We start from the raw sequence: 15,430 nt of genomic DNA, 5'->3' as shown, positions 1-15,430 counted from the left end.
ATTCAGCTGTGAATTCAGTTTCTACTGAAAGCGAACTCTTCCCGGGAGCCAGAAAACTCCATGGAAGGACGTGTCAGTCTAGCTACACCAAGTTGTAAATTAATGTATTGATATGTTTTCCTAAGCAACGTGAATGCTATCGGTGATAAAGATGACATGCCCTTTGTAGACCACAAAAGGTCAGACATGAAATACAGCAAGACCATCATTCCTCATGGTGGATAGTGGTGGATGTTACTAGTGCCAGCACAGTGAGATTGGGGTGGCCATGCCCATCAAGTCAGACCGATCTCTGCTATTAAGGAGCTGTTCAAAGGACCTAAGAACTGGGTTTAAATATCCCTCTCTAAGGGTAACCAGCCTTATTTGCAACTTCTTCAGATATTCTTGATACATGTGAGCTACTCTGTTTCTGCACTGTTACATTCATGCAGCTGGTTCCCCACTACTGAGGAGTTACCTGCTGTTGCTGTCCTAGGAGTGCCATCCTTAGAACTTCATTAGATGCTTCCACACTCTCGTGCAGTAGAGAACTAAAAATCCTATTCAGCGCCAGGACAGACACACTGAATGGTCTTTTTACAGACTTCACCTAGTTTATCTTCTTCAAATTTATTGAAATACATACACTTGCCATTTATTCCATTCCCAGCCTTCAGCAAGGCTCATTAAGTTCACAGGTGTTCTGAAGGCATCATTTTCAGACAGCACAATCTATAAAATATGAATCACTACCTCCACGCTCACTGCAAGCACCCTTCCCTGGTGGTTTGCTATGTGACAGTGAGGAGCTAGACCTGCACAAGAAGGACATTATACCTCATGAGACTGTAGCACCGGAGAACTGCTCTTGCTCAGCTTTATTCCTTTGCGCAAAGGTCAGGCAAAACATTGTCAATTTTAATTCACGTCTCCTCTGTTTTACTTTTGGTCCATGAAACAACGAAAATTTCACCAGAAGAAATACATCTGATTTCTGCTATGGAAAAGGCCTTACTTCCAACTGGTACAAAAGGGACCCCTTGAGGATGGATGTTTCTTAGCTGTAAGCTACTATCGGAGAAGAAAATTAAGTAGATGCTTTTAAAAGAGACTTCTCACATAAGGAACAGCTCAAGCAGTACTGATAAAAGCTTTGGCATTATTCTTCCTGCGAACTCACTCTAGTATTCTACTATGCAAAGCAGCCCCTTGGGACTCTCGCACAGCCTGAGCATGTGGAAGGGCTCATTGATACACAGAGCTCTAAGAACAAACATATTGCATCAGCAAGGGCAGCCTCTGGTCCAAGCTGTGCTGTAACTCTCAGCTGATGGACCATCAGCTCACTGCTTAAGATGCCTGAAGACATTCTTCCTCAACCTCACCCTGACCTTCCTCCCCTCAGTTCACCTGTTCTTGCTTTCTTTGAGAAACAATCAACAGGGTCAATGTGCAAGCATTTCTGCCTCAGTAGCTGGTAGATAAGTTGATTATTGTGCACAAGCTCAAGACAAAGAGGTGAAACAGATGAGCAGAGTGGCAGAGATACTGGACATCCATGTATGCTCATTGGGAGAGGCACAAGAGCACCTAAGCACTTCAGTCCCAAGGGTCACTCCAGCATTTCTGTAATGATATCAGGTTTTTCCTGGGCAAACTCCCCTCCAATCATTTTGGATTGATGGATTTTTTTGGATTGGATTTCTAAAGCTGACTTGATTTAATCAAGGGCAAGTATCTTACCTGGAAGATGGCAGTTGTGGATCTTAGGTCCAAGGTTCTGGCAGTCATAACTGACCTCACTCTCCACCAGCCGTCAGCACATGACTTATGCCATGCTGGATTTCAGCCACTACTACCAACTGCTTCCCCAGATGCCTCCTCCCCAGCTACAAAGAAGCAAACAGAAATACAGCCTCTCTCTACATAGGGTTAAGGGGCCAAAAACACAGCGCAGGAGGCATTCTGCCAAGTGGGTCTAAGATTTGGTAAGTTAATTCTCCATTTCAGAGAAGCCTGGGGATGCCAAGATCCTCTAAGGAGGTCCATCCAAAATGGAATGAGAGAAGTTACAAGAAACCTGAATCACTACTAGATAAGTCCTCTGCCCTACAACAGCCACCACAGAGGTATTTCTCCAGCTGATGTCCCACCATGCCATCTTCAAAATTTCAGCTTGCTTCAGTAAGGGGGCAAGCTGAGAGGATGTAAGTTAAGGGGGAAAAAAAGATTCCCACAAAGCAAACAACGCCCACTTCCCCTGTAACAACTACAGCTCAGCTTACATTAAGCAGCCAGTGCTAAGTATCTTTTTCTAGAGACAGAAACGCTTCCTGGAGAAAAAAGATTGTTTTGAAAGGCTCATTAAGCTCGCAGGTGCTCTGAGGATGCCTTGGCTCAAGCACTGCATCAAATCTCACACTGATTCTACCATTATTGCTCAAGTACTTGATGAAAGCTTACATTGGCTAAAGAGAGACCGTGTCCTACATGAAGACCCTCTGACCATAGCAGACACCATGAGGATGCCTTATACGGGCTCACCTACTGATGTCCAGGCTGACATTGACAGATCAGGTGAGATAGTGACAACCCACACTGCACAGAAACTCCAAGGCGGGTTGTCAAAGCAGCTTGAGCTTGTATCTCAGCACTCCAGCCAACGTCACACAGCAGCAGAGAGCTGCATGCCAGTGCTGAAGGGAGGCGTGTTACAGCAGGTGTGTTGTGATTAAAGCCACATTTTCCCTTCAATCTAAAGGAAAGACTAATATTTTCACTGTGGCTAATTCATCACTGGCAAGTTGGTCTTACTCAAGACCTGCTCAGAACAGTCTTGCTGCTGCCTAGAAACCTTTTAATTGATTTAAGTGCAGCCACTTAAAGCACCTTTCTTTGAACTGGCCTCTGTTGTGTGGTTTGGTTTCCATCAGTAAGAACCCTTTCTTCTTTAGCCCTTCCGTGACAAGGCATCACATTTACCTACATGTTACTGTAGGAAGCTTCCCAAGGCAGCCTGCAAAGGGTTCTGCTGCCTAAACAAGGGTTTCTATCCCCATTTAGGTGCCAGACTCCCAGCTGCCATGACAGAAGGCTGCGAGTCTCCTCTGCGTCCGGCTCATCTGCGCCAGCACATACGGACGTGTCTCAGCACTGGGGACAGCTGACAGGGCACAAGGCCCTGATAACCAGGCACCTGGCCTGTTCCTTCCATGCTCTCTGCAGACCAGGAAAGCAGCGTTCATTATCTGTTATTCCTCCTTAAGCCTTTTATTCTTGTACAAAGGATCCCACAAATACAGATTTGAAGTTTTGACACATCTACAGCCAGCCGCGTGTCTGTCACTGGATCACTTACCAGAAAATAGGGCCAAAATGAATACTGATAATGAAGATGGGAGACAGAGTTGATGATTTACTACCTAAGTACTTGCAAAAGAAAAAAAAGACCTTCTGAAATATATAAACATATGAATCCTAAAGAACAAACGGATATGAACATATAATGGAGGCAAATTGGTGAATGTTTCCTGCAATTGCAGTTAAAGACTATGATATGGAAGCAGACATCTCCAGAAAACAACCTGTCATGCAGGCTTCAGTCACTCAGTTCCTCAGTTCCATGAGAGGAAGAGGACTGCTGGATGCAGATAGCTGCAAATGCTCTCTTTGAGCATTCATGCCCTTAACTTTGTTAACCCACAGTCAGGCTGGAATTTTCCAATACCATTACCCCCGTGCTTGACTTCAGGTGTCTTTCTAAGATGCTTCAAACCTAAATCGCTCCTGTTTCTCAGAACAAAGCTTCACAAAAATTAAAAAATAATAAGGAATTATAAGGATTCAGGTCAAATATTGGAAGCATGCGGAATCAGAAAACAGTTATTAAAACTTCAGCTTCTTGTCTTTAAAGATCTGACACACACTACACAAATCTTTTAAACTCTGACATGTACACTACTATTTCTAGCAAGGGAAAAATGCAGAGAAGACCACAGAATGTTGTCTAGGAAGCATATTGTTGGAAACCAATAAATCCGATGTGCTGTCCCTAATTTAGTGTCAATCAGTGCATTTGTGGCTGACCATTTGGATAGGTTTATCTTCACACAAAAAACATACTATACCATCTTGTCATTAAACAGTTCTGAAACAGGCAGCACATTTAACAGGTATCCTTCAATGCACATCACTGTCTTTCAAGCATTAACAACCAAAACTGAACGTACATCAAGTACTCATATGAAAGAACCAAACTCCTTACAGGCTTAACAAAGAAAGCAAAAAACAGAACATTTCTCTTGCATTGTTAGGACTATTGAAAAGCATTAGGTTCATGTTACCATTTCTGAACTCTCCATTTCAGTTTCACCCCGCCCTTTTATTTACCTTGAATCCCCAAAGGACTAACATTGCCTCTCACTGCTGGCACATGATGGTACCGGTGTGGCCTTGAACTCCTGTACATCCAGTGGTACCTGCCAATTTCCATTTCTGGTCTGGTGATCACTGCCAATTTTAGGTGGTAAAAAGTCAGTGTCACCAAAGTGTGTAGTTCAGTACTTTCAGTCATTTAACTTAAAAGAAAAAAATACGAGCCCATAAAAACACGTTTCTAATTACATCACTGAAATAACAAAACTTTACCAAAACAAGGAAAGGACTGGGAGGAGGGGAGGCAATCAACAGGGAAATGCTCATACAAGTACTAAGATGGGCTGAAGAGTTGAAACCCATGATGGGATTTGAATTGAACACCCAGGAAAGGTCCCTCTGTTTACAGCTTCCAGTCATTTCCCCCCCACCCTTGTTGCTCCCCCTCCTTATTCACAGCATGGGGCTCTGCTCTGGGAAGACACAGCCATGGAAAACCACATTATCCATTTTGTAAAATATTCCAGATCTGACAAAGAAAACAATCACTATGGTAAAACCATGAGCTTACTCATTACCTTCTTACATAAAGTAAGTTGTGGGCTTTATCTCATGCAGACTCTGATCATTTCCAAACATCCAAACCAAATAGGTGAAAAGAGGCCTGTTCCAAGGGTCTGCCTTTGAGGCCAGAGGTACACTCAGAAAGGACACCGCATGCACTGAAATGCAACCAACGCGTGCTCACAAGCAAAGCTTTGCAGCTGCTGAACCCCGAGGAGCCCAAGGGCAAAATGGCGCTGGACCACGCACACACCGACATTTCCTGCTGGCCTCCCTCACAGCGCTGCTGGGCTGCCAGGGCAGTACGGCCCAGCCTTTTGTTAACACGCTCCGCAGTCCCACTCAGCCACAGCTGAATGAAAAAAGTAATTCTCGTCCTTAGCCAAAATAAACTTGCCTGCACAGCACTTCAGAGAGGTTACGCCGGTAGGAAGTAGTGTATTGTGAACTATGTCCAAGGGAAGTCTCTGGTCTGTCCTTCCCTCAGGTTGCTTCACTACTTGTGTGCTGACAAGTTTGGCATGGCTGCATTTGCACATGTCAAAAGAGAAACATCTTGACCTCACATCCAAGCAGTGGATCTAGATGTTCACAAGGTGAATTTACCCATCTTCTGGTGAACTCTAGCACTAAAACAGCCTTTTGGGTTAAAACAATGTCTCTTTAAAGGAGACATTGTGTTTTGCAGCTGGTCCCCACTGTGCAACTCATACACAAAGCATGGAGTAGGAACCAGGCAGCTCATCTTTCCCAAAGAGCATGATTTGCTGGACATCAGTAACAGATTAAGATTGAAATAAATAAATAAATAAATACATAAATAAATAAATAAGATTTCAACTGCCTTGCAGCAACATTTTGACCAAATCCTTGGAAACAGAAGGGCCTCATCCTAGCAGGCCAAAGCTCACAATCTGAGACTTCTCCTGCAGCAGCTACAAAAACCACTTGCTGAAAGCAGCTGATGCCAATGCAGGCACTGCCTGCTATGGGACTAGTATAAAACCCTGATGCATGGAGCTGGCTCTCAGGGATTCTTTCAGTTGTTTCTGCATGGAATAAGACTGACAGCGTTGGTGGTGTGTCACATAGCACACACTCACTGATGGCAACTGGGTATTCAGCATTCATTTTGGATGAATCATTTCACATGCCTGCAGTAGAATTCATGGTGTCTGTGTGTTTGATGTACGGCTTTAGAGGAAATAAACAGTTTGGACTTTCATCTGCAGCAGCTGATGAAGCACCCCACAGTCCATGGGAGTGAAGAGAGGGTTGTCACTGGGGCATTATGGTCTGTATAGCCTGGTGATAAACACCAAGCCAGCAGCAGAGCTGGACAGAAAATGGGGAAAGGCAGAAGAAACTGAATAGGGATCTCCTCTCCAACCTCTTTGCTCTCTTCTCCTGCTGCAATCTATTGTCTACAGATATCGCCATCTGGGTTTCTTCCCTTGTTACCATATACCGTGACACATATGTCTAGCTTTTCTGCTTCCATGAGGTCATTCAGGCAAATACAAGTACAGACTCTGAGCATTTTTTAGCCCCTTCCTATTTAGAAACTAAATCCTATTCATTAAAACCTAAATCACTAAGCCTGCCAAATTATTATCCCCAGAATATAATGTGTCCCAGATTCTCCTCAGGCTGGACCTCTCTTCCTGCAGCTGTATCTTCAGGGACTTACACTAAAGCAGTTAATATTTTCTGATGATCTGAAGCACCAATAAACTGTTTCAAATAGGAAAAAATATGCAGCGTGCTAGAAGTCTTTAAATGGCTTGACAGCTCTGAAAGCACTGTGTGAGCCTCACGTTGGGGAATACCTTTGAAAACTTTGGCTAGTAACCATAACATGTAAAAGAGAAAGAAGATCTTCACTGAAAGTGAAATAAACATACACATTGATGTAATTCTTAAGTCACACTTCAGTGTCTCTGTTCGTACTGGCTCACACAGTTGCACAGTCGTGTTTAGGAGAAGTATTTTCTCCGTATTTTTGGCCAGCACGTATTTGTCTAGTTAGAGTTTAATACTGGAAACACAGAATTGTATAACATGAAAATAATAATCGAAGCTCACAGCCATGACAGTGCACAAGGTCGCCTTTCATCGATAGTTTCTTCCTAGGGAACAGCCAATTAAAATAAACCTTTGGCACAGCTGTTCAGGTTGGTTTTCATTATCCCTCAGTACAGCATATGCAATTTGAACATCTTATGCATCCATATAAGGAAACCATTTCCTAGTATAATGGCTTTCTTCCATATGCAATTGGTAAATTCAGCATGGCTATCCACAGCCTTTTTTGTCTGGTTGGTTCTGGTGTGTGTATATATATATATATATACACACATATATGTATTGCTTTGAAAATTTGGAGCTCAGTAATATTTTTCTTAGTGAAATGAAAAGGGAAACTTCTTGTCTCTGTTGATGTGTATCAGGATCTATATCCTTCATTGCTGATGTAGAAAGGCATTTCGTTTTTCTTATTTATTCCACCTCAGTAAATCTGCCTGCTCGGTCCTCACATTTTGATTTAATTTAATGCCTGCAAGATAAACCCTGTCATTTGTAATAATTTGTAAACCTTCATCTTTAAAATGCATCCAATCTGTCCTGCAGCCCTGTAAAGTATCTGCTAAACATTTTGTTTGAGCTTGCTCATGGTGTTCTCTGATAAGGGCCGCTGATATGCAATGCAAAGCTGACTTACTTCTTATCTCCATCAGCATGGATGTTGCTCCATTTCCAATCAAAAAACTGGGGCAGCAGCCACTCATCTGGATGCAGAGAAACAAATGCCTGATAAGAGCTGAATCCAACAGCTGGGCAGCATCATTGCCTGAATCAGGCAGGGGACTCGCAAAAATAATTATTAAAACATAAAATCAAAATTCCCATACAATTTAGAACTTCAGAAATGTAAATAAGATCAATCGTTTTCGTTTGTCAGTCAGCAAATATTCATGAAGAACATCAGCTTGTGTAAATCATCTAGATTATACTGAATTACAAAACAGAAGGCCATCCACATTTGCGGCAGGGTTGGGTAGCACAACCAGTAACAATGGGACGCCATTCTCTAACATGGCTGTATTAAATGCTAGAACTCAAGGCAGACCTGGGTTGTTCCTCCTCAGCTTCTGCGTGGTTTAGCTCCCCAGCACACCCTTTCAGAGTAAAGAAAGCCTTTTATGCAGATAGTCTGCAGTCCCATCTGTGGTTCCCCAAAGTGTTTATTTTGTATAATTGCAGTACATCATTAATGGTGCCCCCACATTAAAATCACAGCCTGGAAACCTGTTGTTTAAAACTGTGGCAGCAGAGAAAACCTCTTAGATGAAAAGATACTTGTGCTAATACCTACCTGCTGAGTCCTTCTCCAGAATTTGACAGTGCTAAGCATAGTGCATGTGAATCTAAATATCCAGCATGAAACACTCAGGATCTTTTATTGCTCAGTATCAGCAATAGTAATACCCCTCAAGCCACTATGACTTTGGTTTATTTCATCTCCTTGGACTTTGCCTTTCATTTCTGGAAGGAAGAGATAAAACACTCTGCTATAGCTCTATGAGTGCTTCAAGCTGTTATAGTTGCCTTGCAACCGGTAGATCTAGGACACTCCATACAGGACAGCCATTGCAGTAACTTCAAGTGCGATTTAAAAGGAAAAAGGTCTTGCAAACTGGAAAGCACTTTAGCCATAAAAATTTAGGACAAGAAGTCTGGACAGTAAGTGAATGCTGTTTTTGAAGAATTCAGCTGCTGTTCTTCACACCCAGAGAATGCCGAGACATTTTCTAGGACATCTTCCATTTCACATGGAGAAGAAGCTCGTTTCCACCACGTAAGCTGCTGGTAGAAGAGCCCTTTTGAAGAAGCCTGTCATGTCATATAGGAACCTGATGCTAAGCCCATCTGAAAACCTTACTGCACTATAGCATCTCAGCATGCTGGAATATCTGACCCCAAAAGCCCAACAAATCTCACCTCCTCTCTTATCATCGCCTCATGGGGACGTGAGCTACTTTGCTACTGAAAGTGGAATTGAGTGTTTCAGCTTTGTGCATTTAATTCCCTGCAAAATATGACTGGAAGTTAACTGAATGGGAAAAAAAAAGAGTATAATGTGAGAGACTGCATGTTAGTTCCAAAAATTAAGGAACTGTCAGAAGCAAAGCCTGGAAGTGTTACATAAATACACCTATGTAACATAACAAAGTATGAAATTATCACAGAAAAGCCAGGAAACGGTGATAAAATTAAGAGAGGAAGTTCCCCAGCTTGCATCCGATGAAGACAGCAGATCAACCATATTGACTTGGTAACAGATTTACTGCTCTACGTGCTGTGCTTTCGCTCTTGCCAAATCAAAGGGAAACTACCAACTCATCCTGAACACACACATTTTGTTTTGCACAGCTGCTAATGCACACAGAAATGCTGTTTGGTGTTTATTGTCACGAGTTCCAACCGTTTAAAAGAAACTCATCAATCCGCAGAGAAGAAATCAGTGCACTTCTTGCATAATTATCTATGAGCTCAAGGTGGGTTTACAGCCAAGGTATTTAGGACATTTTGTACATTAATTACTCAAAAACTACCGTGAGGTGGGTTACTGCCTACATACACTAATGGCTTTCAGAGTTTAATCTCTCATCAGTGGAACTCCTTTGGTGAAATCCCTAAGGGATTATGTAGTACTGTCTAATCACTTGACAAATTTCATTTACTTGAAACTGAAGCTAGGTTTGAATTATACAAAGTGTGTAGGAGGAATCAAATTCGAGGCAGGAAAACAGAATCTGGACAGGACCAGATTTATCATGATGCTCATATCTGAACTGTTCAACAATAAACAAAACAATTTCCCCAGAGAAACGTATCAGTTGTGTATCAGCTGCATATGCCTATGAGAAACTCAAATTGCTTACAGATGACATACAACATAGCATGAATCAGGGGGAAAAAAAGTGGAAATTTTAATAATTTTGTACCATCTAACAAAAAAAACAACACCTTATTGCTCTGATTTGTACAGGGCTGCTACACTAAAAATGAGAGTTATTTGGGATAAATTACAGGCTGCAGAAACACATAGCTGGATCTATGCTCTGAAGTTGAGCCCTGAGATCCAAAGCCATCACCTGTACCGCTGGGTGAGCGGAGCCCCACTCCTGTGCACTGCCACCTCCCTGCTGCAGAATGGCCACTGCCGGTTCCCTGTTAAATAGCAATTCTCAGTGGCTGAACACATCCTGAAGGCTAAAGCCGTGAAAGTCATGACATTATTCTCTGTTATCATTGCACAGGCAGATCTCTACATAAACAAAATCCGCCAGAAGACACCACAGAACACGAAAAGGAACTTAAAATGATGCGCAGCCCTCAGCAGCAGGCTAGCAACATGAAGGTTGTGCGCTGCTGTAATCCCCTGTGTGTTCCATAACCGAGGTGCCCTCTGCCAAGCCCTGCTACACGGCTGGTCCCAGGGAAACGCTGGGTTACGGCTCTGAGAAGGACACCCAACAAACACACAGCCCCACGCTATCTCCGCAAACCAAATTCACCAAAACCTATCGAGTACGCGGCAGCAACAAGACTTCTTGTGCAAAAAAAATCCCTTTCGCTCCACTCAGGAAAGGCTCAGAGCCACACACACACACAGAGACAGACAGACAGCCACTCCATCCGTCTCCATACAGAGTTTACAGAGGCAGTGCGGGCTGTTTCAGAGCCCTGCTCAAAAGTGACCCAACTGGCCCCATCCCCTCTCAGCGCCCTCAGCGAGCAGATTTAAACAGGCTATTGTTCGATCCCCGGGTACCTTTTTTCTCTTGGCTTTGTTCCGCGTTTTCCTCTGCTGCAGTTTCCATGGCTGGCTTCATACCATCCACCAAAAATGCCGCCCCCCGCCCCCCAGCACAGGCGCTTTCCCCTCGCCTCCCTTTCCGCTCCCTATTGACGGCAGCGGCGATGGAGCGCCTCTGTTCTCCCTCCCGCGGATCACAGCCCCTTCCACATCGCCCAGGCTCTTGTCAGCTTCGATCTCGCTCCACTCACTGGCCCGCCCGGCGCTGTGCCAGTCGCCGTTCCACTGTACGTCACCACCGGCCCCAGATATAAGAGAACCCCCGGTGCCCCTTCCCCACTGTTAGCAGCGGCGAGGGCAGAGGGGGTGAGGAAGAAAGGAGCCCCCAGACAGCATCTACAAGGAGTGCCCAGGCCGGTGAGCAGCCTTGGGGCTCACTTTCCCGTGGGAGCCAGCCGTCACACCGTGCATTTTGATTCATCCCACACACCCCCTGCCCTCGTGAGGAATGGGTTAGCAAAGCCAAATGTCAGGTTTTCCTCCCTGGCTGAGCCCTGCTCACAGAGGGCATAAGCATGTGTGTGAGAGGGATAAGAGCAAGAGCACCTATGTGTGTAAGGAAAACCTAAATTCTGACTCAAAAGCACAATGGAAAAAGGAAAACACCGAAAAAGCCCAGCAGGCTTGCATGACCTAAGATCAGTGAGCAATACTGTAAATGATAAAATGTTTAAAAGAAACCCAGCTTGGGGTTTTAAAAGGATGTCTACTGTTTAAGACCTAAAGCCAAGAATGAAAATCACGGAAGCATAGAATGGCTTGTGTTGGAAGGGTCTACCCAGCCCCAATCCCTGCTGTGGGCAGGGCTGCCCCCCACCAGCTCAGCTGCCCAGGGCTCCATCCAACCTGGCCTTGAGTACCTCCAGGGATGGGGCACCACAGCTTCTATGGACAGATGTGCCAGCGCCTCACCAACCTCTGAGTAAAGGATTTCTGTGTAACATCTAACCAAAATCTCACCTCTTTTAGTTTAAAGCCATTCCCCCTTGTCCTACCACCATCTGTGTAAGTCAGTCTCCCTCCTGTTTATAAGTTCCCTTTAATGAGGACATAACAAGGTCTTCCCAGAGCCTTCTCTTCTCCAGGCGAATAAATGCAGCTCCCTCAGCCTTTCTTCACAGGAGAGGTGCTCCAGCCCTCTGATAGCCTTTGTGGTCCTCCTCTGGACCCATCCCAGCTATTCTGTTCAGTGAGCAGATCACTGCCAACAAGGCCACGTCTGATCACTCCCCTACCTCCAGCAAAGCCAGGAGCAGCATCAGGCACTCCCCAGGCCCATGCAAGTATTATTTAACTTCCAAAACCCAAGCCAACATATTTAAGGCACCGTATTAAGGCAAATTACCTTGTCCATAACCCTGCTTGTCTCTGGCCTAATAGCAAGTCCTGCTGCACAGTGCAGACATGCCCAAGCCAACCCTTCATTGCAGACAGTGTAGTAAAGCACCCAAGGAGTAATTTGCTTTGTAATCTGGTGGTTTTCAGTGGTTCACAGCCTCTGCAGCTCAGTCTGTGGGCTGCAAAGTCTTTGGGCAGATTCAGCAAATGCTGAAGCTGTAAAACCTTCAAGCTGCATGTTCCATATAACAGATTCAACCAGGAGAGTGGGAAGAGGGAAGCAGTCCAAAAATTTTTAGCTGCAATTCAGCCTTTTCTGACTAAAGTTCCTACACCCACAATTTTGCTGCGCATTTTTATTTCTATAGATGCTGAGTGACAAGCAGAAAAAGCCTCAGACCCAGCCTTTAGAGAAAGTTCCCTTTCAGAAGAAACCAGCACACAATCTTCCTCTCTTGCCGCTGTCACCACAGCAGCAGCTGAGCAGCAACTCCCAAAGCAAAGTAATGAGCATACCATGTCCCAATCCTGCCAACAACAGGTCTTGTACTTCTCACTTATCTTAAGATTTCATAGCATAGCACCAGGACTTGATAACTATCAGGAATTTGCCTATTGCCTAAAGGAAGAGTACAGGATCACAGCTTTTGTCTCAGCAGAACTCCATACAAGCAGGATGGATTAATTTGTAGAGGAGATGAAGTTTCTTCAGGAATCCATGTGTTGGGCTTTTGCAGGTAATGAGATCAGCAGTACCAGCAGAAACCTCACTCCAGGTGCGAGGCTTAATTTTCCAGTCTCCTGCAATGCACACATAGCAGCCCATGCACAGAAAATACGTTTGGTAGGACTTTTGGTTCTGCCTTTGAAGGAAACCCATTAACAATCCCTTTTTCTCTAGGTCAGTGAGACCTACACCTTCAAACAACTATACTCCTTCCTGCTGGCAAGCAGATTTTGTTGGGCAGGCTCAAGACTTCAGAGCAGATAGGACACTATTTTCCCCTACCTTCTCCCATGATAACCTCTTCCCTTAGCAAGCAATGCAGAACAAAGTGCACAATACCAAACCTAACTTCACAAGAGCTTGAACAGAAGACTTCAGAAGTTATCAATATAGTCTATTCAGAAGCATTAATTCTCCTAAATCATCCTCTAGAGGCTTTAAGAGGTGCCTGTGTGTAACGCTCTCTCCCACTGCTGGCTGCTTTCCTGGTTGCTGGATCACACAATGGGTTTAAGGACTTATCATCTTAAGTCATTTCTTAATCTTCCTGCTTGTCTGATAACAAAGCAGATATAAAGCATACACTACTCCCTCCAGTGCAAACAGGGGTCTGAATCTCATGCATCAAGTCTTAATTTGAGCCAGCAAGTTGTCTCCACCATCACTCCATCTCTTCATCAGGTATATCCTTTTTGTGAGATCAGATTGGGAAACACCAAGCCTGAATGGCAAAAGATAATGCCACAGAGGTAGGAATTACAAAAAAAGAAGTCTTTAAAGACTGATACTTAGCAAAAACCTGCTGTACCAGCCAGGTTGATTTTAGATTGCCAGCGATCAGAAAGGTGGCTCATTACATTTCAGGAGTTCAGCCCTGCATTTCATTTGCAGATCAAAATAAAAACGCAAATGAGAAGGGCAGACCAAGAAAGGGTTCTGCTGCTAAAGAACATGGTCGTGGGGAACATCACTGAGACATGGGGGAAATAATTCAGAAGCCTGACAGACATAACCCCAGGAAGAACAGCAGTGGAGCAAATATATGAAGGCACTGCAAATCAAATGACATTTACTGCAAAATAGCATTAGAGAGATTTTACTTCATTTTATCTAGTTAAAAGGAAAATAGAAGACATTTAATCACTTTGCTCAGTCAACTAAAGCAGCACCACCTCACAAGTTTAAAATTCTGTTCCAAATCCAATTCCATTCAGATGCTAATTCTTTTGAACACCTATCTTTAATGTCGCTGAATCTACATAGTTTACATTCCTGAAGGCCAAGGAGCTCTATCATAAGCTACTGAAAATTCTTTAGAAAGTTTAAGATGAGCACATTTGCCATTTCTACAGAGACTTCACGGAGCTGTAACAGTGTTCCCACATACTTCAAGAACTGTTTGAGATCATTCTATGAGATATGAGACTCTAAAGGTAAAATGCAAGGCCTGTCCCTCAGACAAGACTGGTGTACTCCAAACGACTTATTTTAAAGGCAACTCGTAGCATATATGTTTTAGAAAGCATTTAAAATATTCAAGGGAAGGAACAAACACACAAGCAGTCACTTGGCGTGTCTCAGTGTAACTACCTGTGTTCAAACCTGATTCTTTTTTTTTTTTTCCAAGGGGAAATGGTTTTTAATTGAAGGAGAGAAGAATTAGGTTGGATGTCAGGGGGGGGAAGTTCTTTACTATGAGAGTGATGAGGTGCTGGAACAGGCTGTTGAGAGAGGCTGTGGATGCCCCATCCCTGGAGGTGTTCAAAGCCAGGTTGGATGGGGCCCTGGGCAGCCTGGTTTGCTATTAGATTTGGAGGTTAGCAGCCCTGCCTGCAGCAGAGGGGTTGGATTTTCATGATCCTTGAGGTCCCTTCCAACCCAAGCCATTCTATGATTCTGTGATTTTCTGTGTTTTAGAGCAGTTAACCTTGGTTTGGTTATAAAACCAACTCTCAGTGCTTACACAAAAGCAATCAAATTTTTCACATGGATAAAATTAAAGCACAGCAACAGGCTTGCAGTTGTACAGTAGTCATGTACCTAGCAACTACTTAAAGAGAAATAATCTGGGACCCATTCTTCAGCCATGTTAAATTACTAGGAAAATAAAATCCTAATTAATGATCTCATAAACAAATAACAGTGGAAAGAAACAACTAACAGTGGAAAGTGACACCTGCACTTTTACCAAAGCATAAAATACAGGCCACTAAAAAATATGAGTTCGCGCTGCAGTTAGGAATTGCGGTCTTGGATTTCTGGACAAAGGCAAAACTAAATGCTTAAGCCTGGAGAGTTATCTTTTCAAGCAAAGGAAATTGCTGAGTTCACAGATGCAGGTAGTCCAGGAGGGTGAACAGAGCTTAGCAGTGTGAGGGTGCCAGTCCTACAACCCCTTTCCTCCAGCCACATTGAAAACAGCAGTGACTTTGCCAAGCAAAACACCTGGCAGCAGGCCTGCAAATATGACGTTTTGTTGTTGCGTTTCATCCATTTCTCTGGCTGGCCTGCTACCATCCAGCTGGATCGCGGCTTCGGTCCACTGCAGTTGTCACCACTGG

At 43.9% G+C, this 15,430-nt stretch overlaps 1 protein-coding gene across 8 annotated transcripts in view; it reads right to left on the bottom strand.

Moving 5' to 3' along the window:
* GPM6B (glycoprotein M6B) overlaps nucleotides 1-15,430 on the bottom strand; it is a 99,937-nt gene that overhangs the window by 17,787 nt on the left and 66,720 nt on the right. For 2 of the 8 annotated variants that reach the window (XM_032441232.1, XM_015848367.2), the window contains exons 1-2: nucleotides 7,643-7,676; nucleotides 4,372-4,491 (exon numbers count right to left, since the gene is read on the bottom strand). The exons of 1 other annotated variant lie outside the window; for it this stretch is intronic. In XM_032441232.1, the coding sequence (XP_032297123.1) occupies nucleotides 4,372-4,491; nucleotides 7,643-7,661 (139 nt within the window). In that variant the 5' untranslated portion in view covers nucleotides 7,662-7,676. Of the gene's footprint in view, nucleotides 1-4,371; nucleotides 4,492-7,642; nucleotides 7,677-10,759; nucleotides 10,975-15,430 lie in introns of those variants that run through there. 5 more of the 8 variants (XM_015848386.2, XM_015848358.2, XM_015848376.2 and 2 more) reach the window with 5 other exon arrangements.

The sequence above is a fragment of the Coturnix japonica genome, chromosome 1, assembly GCF_001577835.2.
Source record: "Coturnix japonica isolate 7356 chromosome 1, Coturnix japonica 2.1, whole genome shotgun sequence".
NCBI classification, from domain to species: Eukaryota; Metazoa; Chordata; class Aves; order Galliformes; family Phasianidae; genus Coturnix; species Coturnix japonica.
Note: the sequence above shows the minus strand (reverse complement) of the source record. Positions and strands in the feature narration are given on the sequence as shown.